This window comes from Symphodus melops (genome assembly GCF_947650265.1).
Source record: "Symphodus melops genome assembly, chromosome: 18".
Taxonomy (NCBI): Eukaryota; Metazoa; Chordata; class Actinopteri; order Labriformes; family Labridae; genus Symphodus; species Symphodus melops.
Window position 1 is genome coordinate 20,730,542 of NC_136708.1, and position 25,819 is coordinate 20,756,360.

Below are 25,819 nucleotides of genomic sequence, written 5' to 3' on the forward strand. Positions count from 1 at the left end.
GTTTTAAATATTTCATTTCATTTAATTTTGTTTATTTTTTCCGAACATGACAATACATATGATGTTCACAGGAAAACAGGAAGTAATGATAAATAAATCCCATCATGTTCGGAAAGGAGCAGGGAGAAGAATACTTATTTATAATCTTATATTTACCTTCCCCTTACTCCAAAAAACAAAAACAAAACAAGATGGTCTGACAGTCAAAAACACCAAACACTAATTGCCCATTTCATACCGTCTAAAAACTTTCTCCTTGTACATAAGTTTACAGAAATGATCAGTCTTCTGTCGGTCATAGAGAATCATCACTATTCATGACGGTCTGTTTTATAACCAGCTGAGAACTCAAAATCATCATCTTGTACAAAACGATGTGAGAAGCTCCGACATCGGGTTGAAGAAATCCCTCTTCAACGAGTCGGTGAGGATTCGTGGCATTAAAGCCTCCCAGGGTGTTTGATTTGATACCACTTGTGTGCTTGTTTGGAGAGAGAGAGAGGGGAGAAAAAAAAAAAAACTCCCCACAGTTGAGGTAATCCTCCCTCGCTCCGTCTCAGCGATTCCCCACAGAAACGGTTGTGTCAGTTGAGAGTGTTTGTGACGCTCTCAGAGATGCCTACACCATTGATCTGCGGTGTTTCTCTCCCCTCCGGCCTGACCTTGACCAGAAGAACACACACACACACACACACACACACACACTTAGACCCCTTACATCATCTTCTGCTTGGGAATGTCATTGTCCCCCCTCCGAGCGTCTCCCTGACACTTCACGGCCCTCTGCTCCGTCTTCCCGGGGACTTGAACCGGCCCGCGTCTCTGTGAATTCCCTCTCTTCCCGTCCAGCTGTGACGGGTGAATTAGTCGTTCCTTTATTCAAATTGAAGCCCCTCTGCATGCTGAGCCGCGAGCCATTTCTCACTTTTCTCACATTGTTTGACGTCAACGAGATGCGATTCATCAAATTCATTTCCCCTTGCTCGTTTAACGGCTTGACTTTTTTTTTTTCTCTCCTCGTTTTCCTTTTTAACTTTCCGTTTTTATGGTTTGGGGATTTCCAGGGCTGTATTCCGTTTTCTTATTGCCTCTGCTCTCCCATTAAGCTCATTTAATATTAATGACTCATTAATCCTCTTGTAATAAGGCGGCCGTAATGAATTGGCAAATAAAGATGGCAGCGTATTGATCAGCTTTTATGAGCTTCCATCGGCTGCTGAAGGAGCCGAGAGCCTGAACCGATTAAACTCCTGTCTGTCGACTCGAGCGGCGACGAGACGAGAACTGCCTGAGCTCGGCCTTATTGTGTTTCCTCTCATGCAGTTCATCTTACTTGACCAAGACAAGTGTGTGCGTCTGCGTTTTAGCATGCGTGTGTGTGTGTGTGTGTGTGTGTGTGTGTGTGTGTGTGACGATGTGGGGGGAGCAGTTAATGAGCAGCATTACTTTCCTTGTCTCTCTCATCGGCAGGCACGGTGATCGGGGTGGTGATCTACACGGGCAAAGAGACCAGGAGTGTACTGAACACGTCCTTTGCCAAGAACAAGGTGACTTTTTTTTTTTTTTTTCCAAAATGGATGTTTTTAAGAGTTTTAGACGCTTTAAAGGGACACTTTAAATTCTCTTAAATCAAACGGAGTATGTGACGCTGTTTAAAGTGTCAAAAAGTTTGTGTCAGTTTCAGCGCCCCCTGTTGGTACCTTATATTCATGTGTAAATTGTGTTTTCTGATTTAACTTCCATTAAAAGAAAAACAAAAAGGGGGGGGGGAAAGCGTCAAGATCGAGCGTCTCGTTTTGTCCACAGGGGGCGCCAAAGTCCACTCAAAGTTCCTCACGGGAATCTTCGGAGCACTTTCTAAACTTCCAAACTACCCGATAAGACCGTCAGTTGAATATTCGTGTAAAAGCTGCAGAGAACGAAACGTCTGCTGCAGTTTTCACCTCACGCCATCTTCTACCCTCCCCCCCCCCCCCCCCCCCCCCCCTGCCGCTAATCACCAATCAATCACTTTGGCGAGCTGCTTTTTTAACCTTGACTTTCTAGATAAAGTTGCACCTGTCAATGCGAAAGGTCAGAGCCAGTTGCTAATTAACCAAAAGGGAAATGAAGTAAGGGAGGATTTAAATGACATTTTCAGCTGAGAGTTAATCCTACAGAATCCCCATCGAGCGTCCCGTCCCCACATCCAGGAGATTAATGAAAATTTGAGTCTAAATATAAGATTTCACCCTGAAGATAGTTGCGATAGATGGACCTGAGTTACCTGATGGAGACGAGAAATCAGCAGCTCACAGACGCCGTTTTGATGCGTGCGACTTTCACGCCTGCAGCCGTCTGCTCCGCGCACGCCGCCTCGTCTCACTGCGCCACAGTTTTGACACCGGTGTCTTTTATTAAAGAACGCTGATGTGGCCGGGTCGAACGGTGTTTTTTTGTGTAAGCTCCACAGTTGAGAGGAATTCAATATTTCAAGGAGATGATGTCAGAAGTGCCAATATGGAGACTGGAGATCGGGGGGGGGGGAGAAAGTCGATGCAGTGAGGCCGGAGTCGCAGGAACGTTTTGGCCTCATATAATCTGCTGTGACACCGGCCGGGACAAAGCCGGCACTTGATCAATCTGACAGGACGTGGCAGTCATGGATTCACTCTTTGTCTGGGTGTTGTTAGACGGGCCTGTGTCGGAGCAAAGAGACAGAACAATGTGGTTTGACAGGAGGCTGCCCGCCAATAAAGATCTTTGTTCTTTGAGGTACATCCGAGCTCCAGTACTGCGTGTTCTTCACGTGTCTTACCGGGCGGCGGCGGGGGCGGGGGGGGGGAGAATCAGTCGATCCACTTCAGTACAAAGCTTTAAACATCTTCTCATCTCACCACACTGCAGCAGTTGCATCCTCCAAGTGAGGCCCGATTCTCTCCTCATGTTTTACACGATGCGTGTTTGCAACATGTCGCACTCGAATCTAAAAATGTGTGATTTTTTTAATCACCACTAAAGGGGCTGACATTAATCTGAGGGTCTCTGACAGGTAGCTCGTCACTCCTCCATGTTTCCTGTAAAATAATTAAATAAATAAATAAACAAAGTCCGGCCTGTGCAGGTGATTATAAGAATCAGTGGATCGTGATAATGAGATGAATAGTTCGGTCCTGTCACGTCTTTCTTCTGAGAAGTTCGAAGCTGATTTTGATTCGATGAATGATTCAAGTGGTTTTCTTTTCAGCTGGAAAGATTCAACCACTCTTAGTTTCTCTCTCTCAAACTCTTTCACCCAATGAGGCCTTACAGTAAAAGGGGGGTGGGGGGGGTCTTTGGTTTTAACTCGATGAATATTCATCCTCGGGCTTCAAACCGTCATCACATTTCACACACATGCTAAAAAACAAACCAACAAGAAGCCACACAGGCAGATCGAATCATTCCTTTCACTTTTAATGGCTCAGGAATGAATGGAGTAAAATATGCACTTTTCTTTTAATTCATTGATAGCATCTTTTAGGTCGAGGTAATTGAGTCCCTCTCCTCCCTCCTTTCTCCTGACTGAATGAATAATGACTTCATCCGATCCCCGGCAAGGCCTGGAAAAAAAATGTCCGGCAGCCATTGTTGGAGCAGAAGGAGATCCTTTTTTTTGCTTTTTCAGCCGTGCACTGTGCGCTTGTGTCTTAATTTTTCTTCATTTTAATCCACCCAAAACCGCCTATTTTTCTCAATAGCTCAAGCATGAAGCATGTAGTGAGGCAGAGGGGTGGGGACGTTACCCACCCACCCACCCACTCACTCTGCTCCTCTCTCCGCTCTCTGCTCCTGGGAGTTTAACGGCGACTGATAAATCAGTCACACTGGTCTCCCTGCTCTCCCAGTCCTCAGGGGAATGGGCCCGGTGGGGGTTTAGACACTGGAGGAATTTTGCCTGCTTTTTTATACGTCCGTACCCCCCCCCCCCCCCCCCCCCCTCCCCGCCTCCTTTTCAGAGCAGCTCCTTTTATATGAGGGAGGAGAGATGTTATGTTCTGCTGTTTTTTTGTAAGCGTGGTGCGTCAGAAAGAAAGCCCTCTGTGTGCAGAGCTTCGCTGTGAGCGCTGCCAGAAAGGGGAAGGGCGCTTCTTTATTTGACATCTTTTTCCCACATGCTCCATTGGCTGGGAGATACACTCGAAAAAGAAAAGACAACTCTGACCCTTTTTTTTTTTTTTTTTTTTCTTCAACACAAATACGGGAACTTTTATTATTTATTTTTGAGGCCTTTTGACCTTCTGCTGCATTCATGGACCAAAACTTCAGCATGCAAATAATGAAGTTTGAACAATAAATAAACGTATTTATGGAGAGAAAAACACGGTTTGCATGATAAAAGCCAAGAATGTCTTTTCAGAGGCTTTGTCTTTGTTTTCATGTGTAGCATATTGTACAGCTGTGAGAGCAGATGGGAGAGTAAAAAGGAAAAGATCGAGATGTTTCCCCACAACTCCAGCGTCCGTTTAGTGTCCGGACAGGCGAGGAGGAGGTCACTGTTATTTGTTGTACAGTGAGTGATCCGGCCTCCTTTAACACAAGCAAACAACACAGGATGAGGGGGGGCAGGATCTGGGACCAGGACCCAGATCTGAGTACGCTTGACTCCAAAGTCAGGTTCATTTGATCCGTGTGGACATTTTGATGTTCGGTGTTCTCTGTTAGCGGGAGATGTGAAAGCATCAATGGTGAAAACAAGGAAGTGGACCGCTCTATGACGTCACTCTTCAAAAAAACCATCGTGTCCACGCGAGGTCCACGGGCACGTTCATCCTCTGAGACGTTTGAAGGCTCAAGTTTACGGTTCCCACTGAAAGAAATAAAACTGTAACACACTCGAGATGCTGTGATGATGCTGATTTCCATCTTTGGCTTGATAGGTCGGCCTCCTGGACCTGGAGCTGAACCGCCTCACCAAGGCCCTGTTTCTGGCCCAGGTGGTTCTGTCGGTTGTCATGGTAGCGGTGCAGGGGTTTGTCGGCCCGTGGTTCCGGAACCTTTTCCGATTCGTCGTGCTCTTCTCGTACATCATCCCCATCAGGTACGTCGTGATTCTTCTCCTTCCCCTTTTTTTTTTTTTTTCAGAAAGTTGGCTCGAATAAGACGATGACGTCTGGACAAGAAAACATGTAGTTCTGATGGGTTTTTTTTCTTGGCGTGTGTAGTTTGCGTGTCAACCTGGACATGGGGAAGTCGGCGTACGGTTGGATGATCATGAAAGATGAAAACATCCCCGGCACAGTGGTGAGAACCAGCACCATCCCTGAAGAGCTGGGCCGCCTCGTCTACCTGCTGACCGACAAGACCGGTACGGGTCCAAACATCCTGAAGATAAACATTGTTTGTTTGTGGTATTCTAGCAAAAGCAAAAAGGAAACGCACCATGATTTTAAATAAATAAATTTAAAAAAAAAATCATTTGAACTCGTAGTTAAAAAAATAAAACGTCGGTGGCCACTGAGACCGATATCGTCTCCATCATGGAGAGCAGTAGAGAGTCTTTCTTAGCCGATCTCTAAGCGTGTGATGTCACCAGAAAGCTATAAATAGAAATAAAGCCATAATAATTCTGTAAAACATTCTGATTAAAAGAAATACACAACAGACAAAAGTTCAACATTTTCAGGCGTTTTTTTTTTTGTTTTCCTCCCTCGACTCTTTCAGTCGCGCTCTGATTCTCTGATAACGGGCAGCGAGTCGGAGTGATGAACTCCTGCTGTTTCAGCGAGGAATAGATTTTCTGCGGGGACCATTCGTCCTGGTGGATAGTTAAAGCACACTGAGGGAAGAAGGAAAACAATCGATCCCGTACGATTGGTTAACCGCACGGCCCTGACGATCGGCATCTAATTAAACAGAACCGCCGTGTGTTCGTCAATCCGACCCGTTGTACGTAAAGCGGCGATATGCAGGACAACGCTTTGGTGCAGCTGCAGCGCCCCCCGAAGGACTCGAAGTGCAACTGCACAGTTGTGACCTGCAGAGTGCTGCACGCCTCCCTCACATCGACGAAATGACGCGTCTGTCGGTTAGAGACGATGACGTGCTATCCAAGCTAGTAATAGTCACTGCGCACTACATCTCCCATGATGCATTGTAATCCAGTCTGAACAAGTGTCGATATCGGAGGTAAGAAGCTGTCCGTCTGATCTGCAGGAACTCTGACGCAGAACGAAATGGTCTTCAAGCGGCTGCATCTGGGGACGGTTTCTTACGGCACCGACACCATGGACGAGATACAGAGTCACATCATCCAGTCGTACGGACAGGTAGGAGTTCTACATCTCTAACAATGAAACATCGTATTTACCTGTGGGAAGAAAAAACAAGCCGAACCAGGTTCTCCAACATCAAGAGGTGACGTCCGCTCTCGTCTCGTTAAGTCTCGACTCGTGGAACCAAACCAAGACGGGATTCAGCTCACGGGGAAATCAAGGAGAGAAAAGCGTGAAGCTGACATGGAGGAGACCTTTTTTTTTTTTTTTTTTTCTAGTTTTCATTAGAAGACAAAATGATTCATCAGGTATCATCAAGTTTAAACTTTCCATAATACGTCTCATTCATGATCTAACACTGAACAAAGTCAAATCTGCCCACAGGAGAGGAGATCCTCTTCAGTCTTCATCCGGCTGCTTCTCCCTGTAGATGGATTCAATCCATTTTTATATTTAACCGAGGAGTCTCTTTTTTTTTTTTTCTTCCAGTAAAAACAGCTCATATGGTTGATTCATCGCGCGGCGTCCCCGAGCGACTCCTCGTACTGTAAGCGAGTGTTTTCCTCGCTGGGTGGCTCAGATCTGGCTGCAGCGTTGACAGAATGAGATTTGTTCTGACTCGGCCAGCGCCGAACAGCTGCTCGCTCTCTGACACCATCTGCCCCGCGCCCTCGTGTGTAATCTCAGCTAATGAAAAATGACTCATCTGTTTGGAGCTGCAGCTTTTCACCGACTTCTTCTTCCTTTCTTTTTTTACCGCCACAGTGACCAAGTGATTTTCTAATTTCAAACATTTTCAGGACGGCGTTTGAAGCTTTATTATGTTTTGACTTTTGAAACACCTGACAGGTCGGTGGGCGGACGGCGATCCGGGGCTTCCTGAGAAGAAGCGGCGGATCATGAATGTATTCCCACGTCTCACGTCTCTTGTCGTTGCTTCTCAGGGGACGTCCCAGACCTCCGGCGGCGGCGGCGGCGCCAGCGGATCCACTCCATCGCGCAAGACCCAGACGTCGGGCCCGAAGGTCCGAAAGAGCGTCAGCAGTCGCATCCACGAGGCGGTGAAGGCCATCGCCCTGTGCCACAACGTCACCCCCGTCTACGAGTCCCACGCCGGAGTCAACGGGGAAACCGAGTCTGCCGAGGCCGACCAGGACTTCAGCGACGACAACCGAACCTACCAGGCGTCCAGCCCGGATGAGGTAAACATCAGTTTCAGCTTGATCAGGAAGGAGACGACTGTTTGGGTCGGAAAGAAGGTTGATCTGGTGTGAACGGGTTCAGTGGCTAAAAACCAAAACCGCCAGCGTTTAAAATATCAGCATGCAACCTGCCGTTTAGAGGCTCCGCCCTCCTGTGTTGATGTTTATATTTATTTATAGTCCGACTCACTTCTGCCCCCTCTGTGCTGTCTCACACTGCTTGGATTGATCAATATTTAATTTTCTCCCGAGCTCTGTGATTGTACCTTCCCTCTTCTACCCTCATTCTTTGTTCTGTCTCAGTTCTTTTATTTGCACCTCTCTCTCTCTCTCTCTCTCTCTCTCTCGCTCGCCCGCTCACTCTCTCTGCCTGCAGCCTCAGATCTTGGCTGCAGCGCCTCTCCTAATGTAATGAGCCGTCATTAAGGAGATGAAGTGTGCTGGTGGCTAAGAGGACATGTGACCTGCTGGTCAGTCAGGCCGCGCACACACACACACACACACACACACTCCTCCTGTGACCTTTGACCCTCGTAATATCAGACAAAAGCAGTTGACTGCCGTGTCCTGGAGAGTGGGCGCTGTATCAGTTCTGATTGGATCAGAGCCCCGTCCAAAATATACAAATAAAGGTTGTTTAACTCTCAACATTTAATGGACAGATGGTACCATATTTAAAAAAGATATATACGTATCGGTCATAATAACTTTTTGTATTTACACTCATTGAAAAAAAAAAAAAAACATCTTGCTCCTGAATCGTCACAGCAGGTGATACATTCAGCATCGTATGGGAACTTTAAACAACGAGATTTTTCTGGTGGATATTTTTTGGGTTGTTTTGCCATGTGTGGGGGGGGGAGGGGGGGGGGATCGCACCGTACAGACAGACAGGGAATCAAACCTGTGACCAGTGCAACGAGGCCTGTATCTGTGAGTCGTGTTTGATCTGGAGACGAAACATGAAAGCGTAACACGAGTGAAATATTTGATCAGAAGAGACAAAGATGGACGTTTGTTATTAATACAGTGTGAGACGGAGACGAGGGATGTTTAAGAAACATGACAGGAGAGAAAGTTGTCTATTTAAAGTTTTATTTTGCAATGCAGACGCTGTGATGTACACGATCACTACACGACATGTAGAACAGCTAACGGGTCGTCTCAGCTGCTCTCGTCTTGATACCTTTTTTTTTCTTTTTTTTTTCCTTTAAGTTGTAACACATGATTCACGCGCAGTTTGTTTCAAAGCTGATTGTAGCTCAGTCGTTTCCGTACAGCTGATGAAGAAGATTTAAGCTAGGTCGAGGATCCACACACACACACACACACACACACACACACACACACACACACACACACACACCAGGATAATGGCACACAGATGTGTGTTAAGTAAATATAGGCAGCCCTTTTTTTTACGGAGCTCAAAGGGGGAGCAGGAGAAATGATGGGGTATTAACAGGAAGTTCCAATTTGTAGGTCAGAGTATAATAACAACCTTTGAGTGAGCAAATTGAAAATGAACCCATTGAGAATTGAGTCGTGTGCAGCTGAACGTGCACTCGGGGGCCGCAGTTCCTGCTGAGGAGAGAAGGAGGAAAGAGAAACAGAAAAACACTTATGAGGAGCTGAATGAGGAGCTCAGCAGCTCTGGAGATACAAATACTCTCTCATGCCTTTCTTTTCTTTTTTTAAATCAAAGCTGAAATAAGATCCAATCAGCTCGTGGTCAACAGTCGTCCTTGATTTTCTTCGCTTTGCAAAGCTGAGAAATATTTGATGGAAGTTATCATCCAAAAAATCTACAAAGAGACTCTTTAGACAGGTTTAAATAAATATATTCTCAAAAATTTAGATTTACTATAAAATGTTTGATCTAATATTAAAGCTGTGAGGGTTTGTCATGGTGAAATGAAACAATCAGCGACAAACTTTTTTTTTTTTTGCATATAAGCCTATAACCAGGACCGGTAGGAGACATGTGAGGAAATAACCAAAACAAACTTTGTTAAAGATTTGAGTAGTGCGTTGCCCCATAATAAACAATTATCCAAAAGTAAATGTTTGACAGAGTGATGCATTTAATTTGTTGAAAGAAAACGGGATGAGATTTCGCATCACAAAATGCTTCGTCTGCATGTACAGGACAAAGATCAGCAAATAGCTGAGATTCACCATTTTGTCCACAGGGGGCGCCAAAATCAACTCAAGCTGAAAGTTTCTCACAGGAGCTTTAAGAAACTACATCATCAACCCTACATTTACATTTTCAGTTTGATCCAGAGGTCGAATCATAATGACCAGATTTTTATTTTCACATTGCTGTAAATCTGCTTCACAAACGAGGCTTGAATGACATCACTTCTCAGATTTTAAAATAACTTCAAATTGTCCGACACCCAAAGATACCCAACCCTGGTACGCATTAGCAGTTTGTTGAGTTTATTGCATTAAAGTTTAAGTTGAAATGAACAAACATTTTGGTCTTTCTTGCTTCACTCAGAGGTTTTCTGTTCCCGTGTTGTCCTCCAGGTGGAGCTGGTGCGTTGGACCCAGAGCGTCGGGCTGACCCTGGTCAACAGAGACCTGACCTCCCTGCAGCTGAGGACTCCCTCGGGACAGATCCTCTCCTTCTTCATCCTGCAGATCTTCCCCTTCACCTCCGAGAGCAAGAGGATGGGCATCATCGTCAGGGTGTGTGAAGCTGCGTGCGTCCCGTGTTTAATGTTCCTCACACGGACGTGTAACGTGTGTGCTGTGACTTTGTGTGTCATTTAGCGGTTCTGCTAACGCTACGTTTTTAAATGTGATTTTAGGAGGAGTCAACGGGGGATATCACCTTCTACATGAAGGGTGCTGATGTTGCCATGGCGAGCATCGTCCAGTATAACGACTGGCTGGAAGAAGAGGTAACAGCTCGAGATGTTTTCTCAGATCTAAATGACAGCATTTATTTACCGCTGTCACACAGGAAGTGATGTTTCTTTCGACCAATCAACGGACTGCAGTGTTTAGCCCCGCCTTTTTAGGGACGGATCGATTTTCTTGGCGCCCCAACAGAAGAAGTTATCTGCATTCTCGCATAACACACCCGCTGCGTTGTTGATTTACTGAATGAACATTTTTAAAGGCTGGACAACAAAGAAAACGATGCAGAAACTCCTTTTTCGTTTTTTCGCCCAAAATGTTTGAATGAATCTTCTCGTTTTACTTTGCCAGCTCGCCGTCAGTCGTCTTTAGGATGTGGCTCTGATATTTTACCCGTTCACATAAAGTGAGCCGTCTGTTCCTGAACATGAAAGAACTTTATTTTTATATATAAGTATAAAACATGGATCCTGTTTGTGTGTTTGTGTGTTTCGGCCTGTGTGTGTTCATGTCCATTAAACGGAGTGTAAACTGAATTTCCCCTCATGGGATTAATAAATTGTAAATTATAAATTATTATTATTATTATAAAGGATATCTTGTTTGTCCCGTCGGCTCCTCTGGTCAGAACATGCAGAGCGACGCAGCCGTGTCTCCACCAGCGTGCCGGCTGAAGTTCTCATGTGCGTATGTTCATAATTATATTGGCGTTATTGAGTCACTGAGCACTGGGGGCGGCGTTTGATTTAATTAGTGACCTACATAAAGTTGTGGTAATTACAGTATGTCATATTCTTGAACAATGGTGCTAATGATGTCCTGTTGGCTGTAATATCCCGCTGTCAAATCAGCCGGCGCTCCCGTTCCTCTGCTCGTCAATAACCAATCAGCAGGACAGATTCGCCCCATCGGTGTTTCATATCAAAAATAAACCGCCATCCGTCCCTTTTGTTTTACTGTGTCCTCTGAATCCCCCCCCCAGGCGCTGTTATTCACTATTGATTTCTTTGGTGTTGGTAACAATATGCTGCGATCGACAGCTCTGAACATGGTGTTCTTATCCAGCAGCTGCTCGGATGGATCCCGTCATCTGCCCTATATTACACTCATATTTCTCTTCAATAACAAACAGCCTTTCCATAAAGCTTCAGACAAACCTTTAAATACTGAAGCGTCTTTTTCTGTGCAGTGTGGGAACATGGCCCGGGAGGGTCTGAGGACGCTCGTCGTGGCCAAGAAGTCTCTGTCCGAGGAGCAGTATCAGGACTTTGAGGTGTGTTGTTGTTCTGCTCTCCTCCTCCTTCATGAGTCGGCTCAGATCATCTGACAGCTTTTCTTTTCTTCTTATTTTCATGACTATTAAACGTTTGAATATCTGAACTTTTCATTTTATCAACTAATGGCGTTTAAATGACCTCGACATGAACTGGAAAAAATGTCTTCTATTCTCCATTTTCACAACTTTTTCCTCCTTTATTTCCTTCTCATCTTTCTCTCTCTGCAGAGCCGCTACAACCAGGCCAAGCTGAGTATCCACGACCGCGGCCTGAAGGTGGCAGCGGTGGTGGAGAGCCTGGAGAGAGAGATGGAGCTTCTGTGTCTGACCGGCGTGGAGGATCAGCTGCAGGCAGACGTCAGACCCACGCTGGAGCTGCTGCGAAACGCTGGCATCAAGGTGAGCAACACGTCTTCCAGGTTGAAGGTTGCCGACGTCTGCATGAGATGAAACGAAAAACACGTTGCATTAAAGAAAAGTTTTGTTCCTGATGTTGTTTTTTGTCTGCTCAGATTTGGATGCTGACAGGAGACAAACTTGAGACGGCCACATGCATCGCCAAGAGCTCCCATTTAGTCTCCAGAAACCAAGACATCCACGTCTTCAAACCGGTAAAAAAAAAAAATCTCTCCTCTGATTTAAAACATAATGTAGGTGTTTGTTTTTTTGGACGACTCGCGTGCGGAGGCTGTGGTCAGCATTGCAGCCGACATGGGTTCGAGTCCGGCCTCCTCCTGTTATTTCCTGTCTGTCATCAGCAGAAGCGTGCTCGTTAGCTTCCTCCATCAGCGTCCTCTGTCGTCTTTTAGTCTCAGCCGTATTATAAAGCAGCTCCCGACGGTCGGGTGGCATAAAGCCTGAAAAACGTACACTGGTCACAAAGTGCTGAAAACAGGCGACCAGGCTCCGCCCCCTTTTTAAAATACTTTTCTTCTTCCTACTAGTTTTCAGGCATAAAATAGTTTTATCATTTTTTGTGCTTTTGAAATCAAATGTAATCAATCAATCAATATAGACTCATCTATCTTAAGATGTACCTGGTGCATATTGTTCACTTTAAAGTCATAAAGCAGCCACTTGTGAGGAATGACTGAAGCCCTTAACGTCCTCCCTGCTGGTTGTGTTGTGACTCTGACGCAGGTCTCGAACAGAGGCGAGGCCCATCTGGAGCTGAACGCCTTCAGAAGGAAACATGACTGTGCTCTGGTCATCTCTGGAGACTCCTTAGAGGTACTACACAACACTGATGCTGCAGAGGACGACGGAGGCGACGCCAAAACACGCAATGAAAGAATACACACACACACAAAAAAAACTCGCTCCGAGCCAAAACTAACATGAAGGAGTTCATCGAAGGCCTTCTGAGATTTGGAGGGGAAACGGATAAATAAACACATTGTTCATGTCTTCACAAAGCAGAACAAGAGAGACAGTGTTTGTTTTCACACGTATACTCATACGTGTGCGCTGAGAGAATAAGGACGTGTATGTCCTCTTGAGTCTCCGTCTGTCTCTGTGTTCGCAGGTGTGTTTGCGGTATTACGAGCACGAGTTTGTGGAGCTGGCGTGTCAGTGTCCAGCGGTGGTCTGCTGCCGCTGCTCCCCGACTCAGAAGGCCCAGATCGTCACGCTCCTGCAGCAGCACACGGCCAACAGAACCTGCGCTATAGGTGTGTGTGTGTGTGTGTGTGTGTGTGTGTGTGTGTGTGTGTGTGTGTGTGTGTGTGTGTGTCAGCCCTGGCAGACTTTATCATGCACAGACAGCATTCATGGAACGAGTGCATGACACGGTCAACATGCAAAACTTTAAGAAACAAACTCGCCCATGTGCAGCATGCGGCCTTCATCACTGCGTGTTCGGTGCTTCATGCAGACAGTTTGTTGTAAAGGTCGGCATGGCGATACTTTCAGAATAAAAGCATGCATCTGCTTTGAAACAGAGTGATTTGTAATCTTCCTTGAAAATCCTGTTTTACCTGTTGTATCCACAAGATGGCAGTCAAAGCTCAGCAGAAGCCTCCCATGTCCCACCATGCAGAGCAGAGTGTGTGTGTGTGTGTAGATTTGTTACGTTTCCTTTGTGTGTCAGGTGATGGAGGAAACGATGTGAGCATGATCCAGGCTGCAGACTGTGGGATCGGCATTGAAGGAAAGGTAAAGAAGCTCTGTGTGGAGTCAAAGTGTCTGTCCTGTTACTCCATTTAACGCTCAGTTTAACCCTGAGCGGACAAATTCAACACTCAACACTCGAAGTTTGAACGACTGACACTCTATTAAAAATGATGTTTCTCTTTTTTTATGAGCCGTTTGTGTTTTAAAGTGTTCTGAACTTCTCATCGCACGCCGGCCTTGTGTTGAAACAGGAGGGGAAGCAGGCGTCTCTGGCTGCAGATTTCTCCATCACTCAGTTCAAACACATCGGCCGCCTGCTCGTGGTTCACGGCAGGAACAGCTACAAGCGCTCGGCGGCGTTGGGTCAGTTCGTCATGCACAGAGGAATGATCATCTCCACCATGCAGGTAATAAAAACCATTTAAAGCGCTGACGAAGTGTGTTTGTGTTTTGAATAATAGTTTAAAAATAAGTTTCATCTGTGTCGAATTAGGTTTGTTGTCGTTTTATTTTTATCGTCTGTTTTCAGTTTGTTTTAATTCGCTGTGCGGTGAAGCCAAAGACGATTTCTCCAGAATGTGGACCGTAAAGTTTACGAGTAACTTTAAACTAACTGTGACTTTTGTTTTCTCTCCTCAGGCCGTCTTCTCCTCCGTCTTTTATTTCGCCTCCGTGCCCTTGTACCAGGGTTTCCTCATGGTCGGGTACGTTTCCCTTCATGACGCCACCTTCTGTGAAGATTTAGTCACAGATTCATATGTGGATAATTTCCTCTTTGTTTGTTTGTGTGTGCAGGTATGCCACCATGTACACCATGTTCCCCGTGTTCTCGCTGGTTCTGGACCAGGATGTGAAGCCAGAGATGGCTCTCCTCTACCCAGAACTTTATAAAGACCTCACCAAGGTTCACTCCGCTTATTTTACATCATGTTTACAACCTTCACGCGAGGCAACATTTAAATCATAAAAATATGACATTCAGAAGAATTAAGACTGGATGAAGATGGCCCAGCGGGGCAGCTCACACCACATATATATAAGGAGGCTATAGTCCTCTGAGCTGGGTTAAAGGCTGACCTGTGGCTCTTAAAGGAAAAGAACTTCCTGTTTACACTCAACTCCTGTCAAGTAAAGGCAAAAAGTCCCAAAATGAAGCTTCAAAAAGACGTAAAAAGTATAAATAGTTCAAAGACAGATTTGAGATTTGGCCAAAATAAGACGTAAAATTGCAAATCACTTAAAAACATCCTTAAAGTGTTGTTTTCTTCAGTGTGCTTGAGGGCCTTTCTTTGATTGAATGGGCGGGGCTTAACTTGTGCAAACAGTATTTTACATTCATTTGTTTCTTTTTCAGGGCCGCTCGTTGTCCTTTAAGACTTTCCTTATTTGGGTTTTGATCAGTGTGTATCAAGGTGAGTGTGTCTGATTTTTTAAAAAAAACAACAAAAAAAAACGTGAGCTTCATTAAGATAATCTGTGTGACCTCATCGCGACCATCTGTAACTAAAGACCCGTCTGCCTCAGCAGACTGTCACAGCAAGTCTTCAACCACCATTTCATCATTTCTGCTCGGTCCCCGGGCCCCTTCTACCTCCCAGACGCCGCTCTGTTTCTCAGTATCTTAAGTTTCCTGCCGCCATCCGCTTTTTACATGCGGGCTTTTGTCCGTCCAGTAAATCGATATTTGTGTAATCGCTAAGCCATGCAGCGTGTGAGAAAGATCTATGTTCCAGCTCGAGCGTGACTTCCTGACAGCTCGGGGGTTTTAATTAAAGGCCAGGTCCAGGTCTGTGAGAAAAAGAGAAAAGAAACTTGAAGACCTATATTGGGCAGCGATGTGGATTATTTATTACAGAGTGTGCCTCGCTGGAATTCACTGTACGAAGACTGGATAAAAAGAAGCAATCATTTAAATCATTTGGAGGCTATCAGGCTTAATTAGCGCGGCGTTATGATGAACTGAAAGATAAAGGCGGCGCCCGAAGATGAGTGAGCGTCTGGGAGCTGAAAAATGAGAACACACTGAAGCTCATTGTGAATCTCTCATCCTCACACAAATCCCATTCAAACAAAAGATATTTAAATTGCTGCCGTGTTGTTCTTGATTTCCTCCACTAGGTGGCATCCTCATGTACGGCGCTCTGGTGCTGTTTGAGTCGGAGTTTGTGCACGTGGTCGCCATCTCCTTCACGGCGCTCATCCTGACCGAGCTGCTGATGGTGGCGCTCACCATCCGGACTTGGCACTGGCTCATGGTGGTCGCTGAGTTCTTCAGCCTGGGCTGCTACCTCGCATCGCTCGCCTTCCTCAACGAGTACTTCGGTGAGTTTACCGTTGACTTATCCTGCACGGTTTTTCTTTTTAGGGATGGGACTTGATTTAAACAATTTTAACTAATTAACTCAGGGCTTTCTAATTAATTAATTGAAATAAATCACATTTTAAGTGCATCACAATATTTGCAACACTGATGAAGTGTTACTTGCTTCTCAGTTTCATAAAGATGTTGGATCTTGTTTGAAATAGTTTTTCTGCACAGCAGCTGGAAAGTTGGATCACACGTTGCTACCTTAATCACATTTTCTAACACCTTATCTTCTACCACTAATAGTGGTCTACAGTCCAGAGCAACCAATTTAGAGAGTGAATTTGTAAGTTTGTCAGACGTTGAATTACTAATTTAGTCGAGTTTAGGCTGCAAACGCTTCTTGTTTGTACTTGTGGTCGAGCTAGCGCGAAACTAGCAATAAGCTAGCGCGCTAGGTAGCAATAATGTTCTGTTAGTAATAAAATAAATAAATAAATAAAATCAAAACGATGAGCACAGCTTCAGAACTCAAAGTTAGCCTTAGCAATAAGCTAGCGCGCTAGCTAGCAATAAGCTAGCGCGTAGCAATGACAAAACAGTTCCGCGCTGTTTATAAGGCAATCAAAAAGTTAACGCGTTATTTTCTTGTTAATTAATCATCATTAACTTGTCAAAGTCCCACCCATAGTTTTTTTTTTTTTTTTTGTTTTTTGCTTCTAATCCTTTAAAGGTCAAATATGCAGCTGTCACAGAAGGTGTCCAGTGTCCCTTAGCGCACCGTTTTTGTTACTGCGTCGGATCATTTCACTTTTTCAAACCAGCATTTTTGTTACGTTTTGACTCCAAAGAATCAAAGATGACGTTCTCCGTCCATCGAGCAAATCTTAAAGGAATAGAACTTCCTGTTTTCCCCACAAACACCGGCTGCTTGGAAACTGCTGCTCTGGCCCTTCAGTTCTGTGCTTTCTGTCTCTTAATTTGTGCTTCTCTCTCTCTCTCTCTCTCTCTGTCTCTCTCTCTCTCTCTCTCTCTCTCTCTCTCTCTCTCTCTCTCTCTCTCTCTCTCTCTCTCTCTCTCTCTCTCTCTCTCTCTCTCTCTGCACTGCTAACCTTTGTCCTTCACTCTGTTTCTGCTGCTTTCTTTTGCCGCTGTTTGTCGGCGTCCGCAGGCATAGGCAGAGTGTCTTTAGGATCGTTCCTGGGTAGGTGTGCGTGCATGTCTGTCTCTGTTGTTGTGTAACCTGTCTGCACTTACAGCTCTGTGTTATTAGTGTCATTGCATCGTACAGTTTCAAGTTTGTGTTGTCACATGTTCATATCTTGGACGCAGGTCGGTTCCTCTTCACGCCACTTTGAGCTCTCATTACGAGCGACGTCATCTCTCGCATGACTTCTCTTCAACGCTCGCTCGACTTTTTAAAAAAAAATCACTTCCAGGTTTGAAGACGTGTTCAGTGAATCTGTTTTGTTTGGTTTATTTTTTTTTTTCTTTCCCAGACTTGTCCTTCATCACAACTTGGCCTTTCCTGTGGAAGGTGTCGGCCATCACGCTGGTCAGCTGTCTTCCTCTCTACATCATCAAATACCTGAAGCGAAAGTTTTCACCTCCGAGCTATTCCAAACTCTCCTCGTGAGCTCGAAACTCCGCTTGAGCTGGTTTGTTTCGCAGCTTCCTGCTTTCGCTGAGCTTTTTTTCGCTATTTGCAGCACTTTTTGTAAATCACTGACCCGCTGTGACGGCGGGACGGCCTGCGGAGAAGGTCGAGGAGCAACCACTGAAACAATCAAAAAAAAATAAATTAAAAAAAAAGGAGGGAAATGTAAAAACTCCACGTGGGATGACTTGAAGAAAACGGAGCACATGAGAGGGATGCACTAAGTGGGACATGCGGGGAGAGAGAGAGAGAGAGAGACGTGCACGTGGAATAAAACGCCGGACCCCCCCGAGGTTGAAGGGTCAATCTGCCTTCTCTGGTTTTAAACCGATCCGCTTCACACGGCATTTTATACTCTTCTGATGCATTACTTTCAATCTTCAACTTTTTATATGTGGACTTTTTTTAAGTGTTATTTTTTATCCTGGGTGTTCAGTAGAGCTGCCTGCCGGCCTGCGTCTGTGAAACAGTGTTTGAGTGATCCTCTATTTTCATGTTTTCCTACCTTGACTGTAATTAAACACTTTACATGCAGCGTTGATTCCCTCTCTGGAGTTAAATCTCGAGAAACAATAAAAAAAAATGTTCGTGTAGAAAATGCTGGAACTTCTGTCTGTTTTGCTGCTCAAATATAAATCCATCGTCTTTGTCGTATGAAACCAGCACTCCGTAGCAACGTTAGCCTTGATCTGCGGCCGGCGGTCGTCCGATCAGCACCGCGGCGGCGGCGGCGGCTCAGTTTGTGCCTCATTCTGATGCGTCTGTGAAACAATCCGAGGTTTCTGTGAGCGCTTGTTTTCGTCACCTCCTCTGCCAGGTCTGCTGCTCCCCCCCCCCCCCCGTCTCTGATTTCTCCGATGGTAAGCGTGCTTTAGGAGTCACAGGAAAAAGGACCCTGCTGTGTATTTTTAGCCCTTTATTGATGACCTGACGCCCCGGGGGGGCCTCCCTGTGACTCGTGGCGTGGAGCGGACGTTTGACATTCAGCTCTTCTTTTTAAAGGAGGAATGAGTTTTATCATTCAGAGTGTTCAGAGGTTTTAAAGCACAGTGAGAAAAAGTTCAAGTGGACACTGAAGGAAACAGATTTTTCTTTTTTTTTTCTTTGTTAGTCAGCTCACTGATTATTTGCTGAATCGTAATTTGAGTTGAACTCAGGTGAATCATTCCTAAACCAAGTTTAGTCTCCATGTTGTAAAATGTAGCTCGACGATGAGAAAGCAGAGAGTAGGTGGAGGTCATGATTCGGGTTCAAATGTTCTGATCGACATGAAGAGAAAATCCAAACGTTTGATTCCACGTGTTAAGAGTCGGGATCTTTGTTCTGTGCGTTTGATGTCGTTTCAACTTTTCTTTCTGTGAACTTCCTCTCCATGTCCCGCGCTGCGATTTCTAACAATGTCTGTTATTTATAATATTGTTATTGTTTGATGAATAATAAAAGGAATCTCAAAAGCCAGAGACTCACTTTGTCTAGTACAACCACTCTACACGTCCATCCATCTGTCATCGTTTTTATTTTTCATGTAGTTTATTATTTGGCCACTAGATGGTGCCAGACACCAAACCCATGTCAGGAGAGCTTTCCTCACTTTTATATAGGAACACTATTCTTCTTTTAGTCCTTTATATATATATATATATATATATATATATAATTATTATTTCAAAACATTTAAGTTAAAATAATGAACAATATCTGAAAAACAAATAATCAAAACTGTTATTTCATACATGCAACAGATGGTTAAACACAAGTTCATTTAGATCATAAACAGCATCAATCGATCACTTTGGTATTCACACAAGAAACAATATAGACGATCTAATCACCTAACAGAACATTAAACAAAACACTGAGACCATCTCAGAATCAGAAACACGTGATTAATCCCGGGGGGGGGGGGGGGGGGGTTCAGTTGTTAGTGTTGATCAAAAGCACATTACAGAAGTAATGAAATAATGAGGCATCATTTACGGCCATGAAGAAAAGTCTGAACTTAAAATGTTCGAGTGCTGCTGAAACAAACGGAGGAGCTTCTGATTGGTCCATTTGAGCTCTGAGGTGACGCGAGTCACAAAGACGTGAATGTTGTCTGCAGAAATGTAGATTTTACATTTACTGCACCGTCATTGTTTGTTACAGAATATGTTTCTGTTTACATCCTCAGTTCGGTCAATGTCCACTTATACCGTCTGTTTTGTATTTAACTTTGTACTTTGACACTTTATCTTTAGTTACATGTTTAGTATAGCTACACTGTGTCTTTGAATTGGCCCCCGGGATACAAATAAAGTTTTTTTGAATTGAATTGAATAGAATAGAAACACTCCTTGCCGGTGTGTTAATTTGTAGAAATGTTCAACATGTTGAGGATATTCTGTTTTAATGGGATTTATCACTGAAGAAGAAACACTTCTGAGGAGCTCAAGGTCGTATAAATGTCCTCTGAAGAAGATCTTAAATATTCTATCCGAGTGTGTAAACAGAGCTGAATGTAGGAAGCTCTTTACACACGGGCAACCATTCATTCAGCACTGATTGTGATTTCTACGTCTGCACACTGCTGCAGAAACTTGAGACTATAAAGTGAAAAACAAAAAAAAAGACAGATAAGCTCTACTGTGTAATCAAAGGCAGTTACAGCAGACAGACAATGTGTTATCAATTTGTCCTGGAGAGGAGGAAGTCGTCTGTGGAGGAGGGCGACGCAGTGATGGATGTGATGGTCTGATGGCTTTTACATGTTGTGAACTGTTCTCTTTCATCTGCTGAAAGCTGCACATCCACAGCATCCTAACAGACATCATGTTGAACTGTCCCTGCAGTGTGTTTGCGGTGTGTTTTCCAAAACCAGCTGCCCTTAATGTGCTGCATGAGGAGCTCTGATGGAGCGGCTAATGTTCATATGACTAATGATTTATAGTCCGGACAGAGAACAGGCCGTCTTTGTTGGACTCGTCTTCTTTTTTTGGTCGATTAATTTCATTGATGGTGACTTGATGAAACAGTGGAGGCCTGCGAGAAGCTCGGACTGAAAAATGTCTTTTAAAAAAAAAAAATCAGATGATTACAATTTATGGACTTTTTTATTAATTCACTTTCAAGTGGTTGAAAGAAAAAATGTTGTTGACAAGACTGTTAAAAAAAAACTCTTTTACATAATGACGTTTAAAGTTGCTCACGATCAATTAGAAAAGATAAATCGTATCGATCCCACATGACTTAGCTCGAGTCACACACATGCAAACATGCCGGGTGAAAAAGCATCATTTACTTTTATTAAGAACTTTTTGTGAATGCCATGAATTCGTACTTTTGCGAGGTGTTTATGGGGAATTGCTTGAATTGCGATAACGATGAACACTTCAGATTTAATGTGCTCGTCATCTTCCTCTAAATGAAGCTCTTGAGCCAATGGACAACTTGATGCAGACACTGGAGCTCTTAACCACGGGAAGAGAGGAGGAGAACGACCTTGTCGGTGCACACTGTGTGTTTATAGACGTGTTTATCTCCATTTAAAGAATCAACATCAAAGTGCAGGATCTGTAGGCACGGGACCCGATTACATATTCAGAGTGATCTGGTTTCTGTCCGAGTAGTACTGAGCTGCCGCTGGCTGAATGACAGGAAACCTTCCTTGTTGGGATCAAAAAAGAGTAAGTGTTTATAAGCTAAGATGTTAGCATGCCACTGAGGCTAGTTGTCCTCTCTTCGGCTGTTTTCACAAAAACCCTCCAAAAATGTTCTAGAAATCTTCGGGAGGACTGACTCTGAAATGTGCACGAGTTGGTTGTTTACACCATGCAGCTCACAACGAGAAACCATCGCTGTCGGACATCTTGGATTTTACGTCAAAGACCGCTGCTGTTGCTGTATGTGCTGCTGTCATAAAGTTACACTTAGATACATCGGAGGTAAACATTTTATCTTCTTCGCAGCGTTTTCGCCCGTTTGTCTCGTCGACGGTCAAATCTGATTTTATTTGTATCGTTTATTGGGGTGGAGAGAAGGTGAGAAAATCACTCCCATGATTCCCCAACAGCCTCCATGTCATCTTTTGTTATTGTTGTGTTTGAGAGCCCCCTGGTGGCCGAAATTATATACCATGGGTTAATCAAAATGGCTACCGTCCCTAACGATACAAAATCGTAACAACTTCGTAGGGCAGCAAAATGTCAGTATGTCAGAAATGTTTTACAATATTTCCTGAAGCAGTAATCATGAAGATCTATATTTAGTAGTCCTGCTTGCACGTATTGAATTCAGTGGATTGCATTCATCTCTTAACTTCTGTGCTGGTTTGGCTGCAGTAACAAGTCCAACATTATTCACACGAGTGAGTGGGAGAGCTGGTCTCAGCGTCTCTGGTGGGCCGGGTGATTGGAAACACGTGATTCATAGAGCGCAGTGTGTGATTTCTCCCCATAATGTCGCCACAAACACCCAACCTCCTTAACGCTGGAAGTGCAAAAGCTTTCAACTGTGGGCCAAAAGCTCAAAGTAACCGAGAAGCTTTTAATTCCAATCTAAACCCTCGACATAATGACTTAAAGGATTTTATTTTATAACTTTTCTTTCAGCAGAAGAAGCCAAAGATTGTTTGTATTCATGCTCCAGACTGAGATTGGCGTTAGTCACAACTGGCGCTATGATATCTGAGCGCTGTTTGTTTTTGTCTCTGCTGACTGCACTTTGACAGTCAAATGTGTTTACATACATTGAGTGCACGCTTTATGTAAAACCTACACCGACCTTTATTGCACAGCAAACCACGCTGAGCTTTTAGCTGTCTGTAGAGGAAGCTGCTGCCTCAGCTGCACGCTCAGATTTGACTCAGAGCTGCAAGAAAGTCAGCAAACTAGCTTTCACAGCAAAGAGTCAGCTGTTTGAAAAAAACTGTATAAACTTTATTCTAAGCCCTGAAAGATGATGAAAAAAAAAAACAACACTGCTTATCTAAACTCAATTTGAGCCGTAAGTGCAAACAACACTTACGCTGCAGAAATCTCAGATACATGGAACATTAAGTGTCAATTTAGTGTTTTTCTTTTTTTTTAATTCAATATTGCTGCTTTTTTTTATGCGCAGGAGTAAGACCTGCCATTATGCTATCTTGTTACCCAGCAGCTAAGTGGCTTATGTAGTCTTATTCCATCCGACTGAGCTTGTTATAAAATTCCACAGCTCCCAGTTTAAAGACAGAAACAACAACCATCAGAGGTAAAGCTACAGAGATGATGTTCCTTCACTGGCTGGATCAGGGGGCCAGTTCAGATATCGTGGAAAAGACACGAGGCGGTCTCTCATCCAAACGGTCCAGTTGGTAAAAATGTCAATATCAGAAAGGTTATTTACAAACTATGAGCGTCTGAGTGTCTGAAAAGTACTCTAACCAAGTACAAACGGACTCTTTAAAGGTCACATGCTCTCCTCCTCTCCAACAACTTTAAATAAGTCTCAGCGCTCCTCTAAATGTGTGTGAAGTGTGTTGTTGTAAATCCACTCTGATCCTGTATTTGATCATGTCTATAAACCCCTCTATTTCAGCCCTGCTCAGAACAGGCTGTTTTATGTGTCTGTAGCTTTAAATATGTAAATGAGCTGTGTCTGACCACGCCCCCTCTCTGGAAGGGCTCGGATGTACTCGGGCCTTTTCGCTCCATGTCCTCTTGTTTACGGTGAGAAGGCAGACTCAGAGGGGAGAACAAACACCTAGCTGGGGGAGGGGCTACTGCCCTTTGTGATGTCATGAAGGGAAAATCTCCAAACGGCCTGTTTGGCACACTTTCTGAAAAGTGGAGCAGGAAGTGTGTTATCTACGTGATATCTGATCTTTAACAACCAAAAAGTCACAGTGACACTGTGTCACCTTTATTTTCCATTATTTAGTTTCTATTTCTGACAAAGAGAGGAAACTTGTTGTATTAATATGTCGTCAACGGGTCTGTTAAAACCAGCAAAAGAAGCTTTGAACAAACAGTGTAGGTTCAGACCTCCTCATGTCTTCAGATGGTTCACAGATTGATCTTTGTGTACCACAGCAACAAACTGGTTTATGGCAACCACCTTCCTTTGTTGCTGCACTCGCTCCAGGCTCGACTTGTGCAGACGACCTCTGACACATGGAGTCTGAGCAGCCGGACCAACAGCTGAGAGACAGTCAAAGAGCCGAGCGCCTCTGGGTGCTGACGCTCGGTGTTCGTGCGCGAGCTTTAGGACCGTTAGGGGAGAGAAACTGAACCTCCCAGCCCTCCTCTTGCAAACTCCTCCCTCTGCTGTTGCTAAGCAACGGGCCTTCACAACAGGAAACAGAGCAGGGGATTCCGTCAGAGCGGCTGAGAAAAAAGGAGAACATTGACGGGAGACAGGAAGTCTGACTGTAAGAGCAACAGGGAGGGGTGTGACGCTGCGAGGGGGTCAACACTCCTCTGACCCGGCTGAATTACAACAACATGTCATCCGAACAGGCGATTCATCGACAAACGACAGATATGTAATTTAAACTGACCTTAATGTTCAAACAGGATTTATCGATACCAGACACAATAATTAAACAAGCAGAACTCTTCTAAAGAAGAAGTACAAAAAAAAGGCTGTGGTGAAAAAAATCATTAATAACATTGACAGAGTTGCCCATGAAAAAGTGTTTTGAACCCTGACAAGTGACGAACGCCATCTTTAAAACTTTGTCTGGGATGTCCAGAATATCTAGAGTCTGTTGGGTTCCTATTGGCAAAAATCAATTGGACGGGTTCTTCATCAGGAGAGTGATGGCTGGTCGCACCTTTCTTCACATTCTGGCGTATTGACATCGATTCGGCGGGTGAGGTTACGCCGACGTCAGCACGGTCACACACGCGATCATTCAGCAGGGATACCAACATCACTGTCCTCTGATCGAGTTCAACGACAAGAATGGAGCAACAAGTTGTCGTGTAATGTGAAGCTAAGGAGCAGTATTTTAGTACATTTAAATTAGTAGTCGCAGTAATATCTTGTCTACTTGCGTTACTGCAGGTGGCAGGAAAAGCTTTAGTGTGAAGAGTGAAGGATTCGGACATCATCACTAATCCATCAAAAAAGTATTTTGCTACCATTTGCTCGGCTTAAAATTGATCTCTATAAACACACGGATTAGATTTTTGAAGCAAGAAATCCAGTTTTAGACGTCGAGTCTTTTTTCATTTCAAGTCTGCTGAATGCGACTTTACAAGCGATGACAAATCAACTCTTTAGATCCCAATCAGCAAGCATCATTCAAAGTGCATCAACTGTTCCATCCTAACCAGAGGTATTTGTTTCAGCTCTCTCCATCTTTATTCTGATGCCTCGTGTCTCTAAAGGTCACGCAGCTCCAAAGTTTGTTTTATAGACGTCTCGCTTGCCAGTAAAGGTTGATTGCTTCACGTCTCCCGTAGCCAGTTCTCTGGTCACAGTCGTGACTCAACTCGTGGCCACAGAGACTCTTTTTTTTTATGTTTTATTATTCTTCATCAAGAAACACTTTATAAAATAGCGGTTCAGAGTGCACATATGGTGAGAGGGGTGTGTGAGCAGACTCAGAAACACAAAGAGCTACAGTAATTTTTTTTTTTTTTTCAGTTTCCTCCCAATCCATTTTTCCAAAACAAACAGGTGATTCAGCAGTGGGAAAGGCAGCATTTTGGGTCGGCTTGTTTTGTCAGTTTATGAATAACTTAAAACGCGGTCCAATGTTCCGTCGTGTTTTTTGTTCTGACACAAATAAATCCAGACGCTGGATTCTGAGGGTTAGAAATGTGGAAAAGGAAAGCGAGTTAAGGTCTTTTCCACCTCGCTGCGGCCAAACCACGTCATACCGAGCAGAGTATTCACAGGAATTGGAGCTGGTAACATACGGAGATGGCAGGCCTGAAGAGTGAGACCAACCCCCTAAAACCTGACACTTCTGACCACTCGTGCACTTTTCTAAATGATGATGTTCAAAACAATACAGAGGGGAACGCTGGGCGACTCTCCAGGCAGCGGGAATCCCAGCGAGACCAGGGGGGTCACGAATGAATTTCCACGACACCAGATGATCTAAAGCCTGATTAAATTAGGACTCTGATTGTGCCACTCAGAAGCCAGAAAGATTGCAACATAAAGAACGCGGCGTGCCGCTTTGTGTTCAAGCAT

At 44.4% G+C, this 25,819-nt stretch overlaps 1 protein-coding gene across 2 annotated transcripts in view; it reads left to right on the forward strand.

Moving 5' to 3' along the window:
• Nucleotides 1-19,114, forward strand: part of atp9b (ATPase phospholipid transporting 9B) — a 30,908-nt gene extending 11,794 nt beyond the window's left edge. For both annotated transcript variants that reach the window (XM_079367502.1, XM_079367503.1), the window contains 19 exons: nt 1,471-1,547; nt 4,899-5,059; nt 5,184-5,326; nt 6,175-6,287; nt 7,178-7,435; nt 9,971-10,132; nt 10,255-10,347; nt 11,496-11,579; nt 11,811-11,981; nt 12,095-12,193; nt 12,723-12,812; nt 13,108-13,252; nt 13,672-13,736; nt 13,946-14,101; nt 14,334-14,398; nt 14,490-14,598; nt 15,049-15,106; nt 15,813-16,016; nt 17,499-19,114. In XM_079367502.1, the coding sequence (XP_079223628.1) occupies nt 1,471-1,547; nt 4,899-5,059; nt 5,184-5,326; nt 6,175-6,287; nt 7,178-7,435; nt 9,971-10,132; nt 10,255-10,347; nt 11,496-11,579; nt 11,811-11,981; nt 12,095-12,193; nt 12,723-12,812; nt 13,108-13,252; nt 13,672-13,736; nt 13,946-14,101; nt 14,334-14,398; nt 14,490-14,598; nt 15,049-15,106; nt 15,813-16,016; nt 17,499-17,635 (2,390 nt within the window). In that variant the 3' untranslated portion in view covers nt 17,636-19,114. The remainder of the gene's footprint in view (nt 1-1,470; nt 1,548-4,898; nt 5,060-5,183; nt 5,327-6,174; nt 6,288-7,177; nt 7,436-9,970; nt 10,133-10,254; nt 10,348-11,495; nt 11,580-11,810; nt 11,982-12,094; nt 12,194-12,722; nt 12,813-13,107; nt 13,253-13,671; nt 13,737-13,945; nt 14,102-14,333; nt 14,399-14,489; nt 14,599-15,048; nt 15,107-15,812; nt 16,017-17,498) is intronic.
• The last annotated feature ends 6,705 nt before the right edge of the window (nt 19,115-25,819 follow it).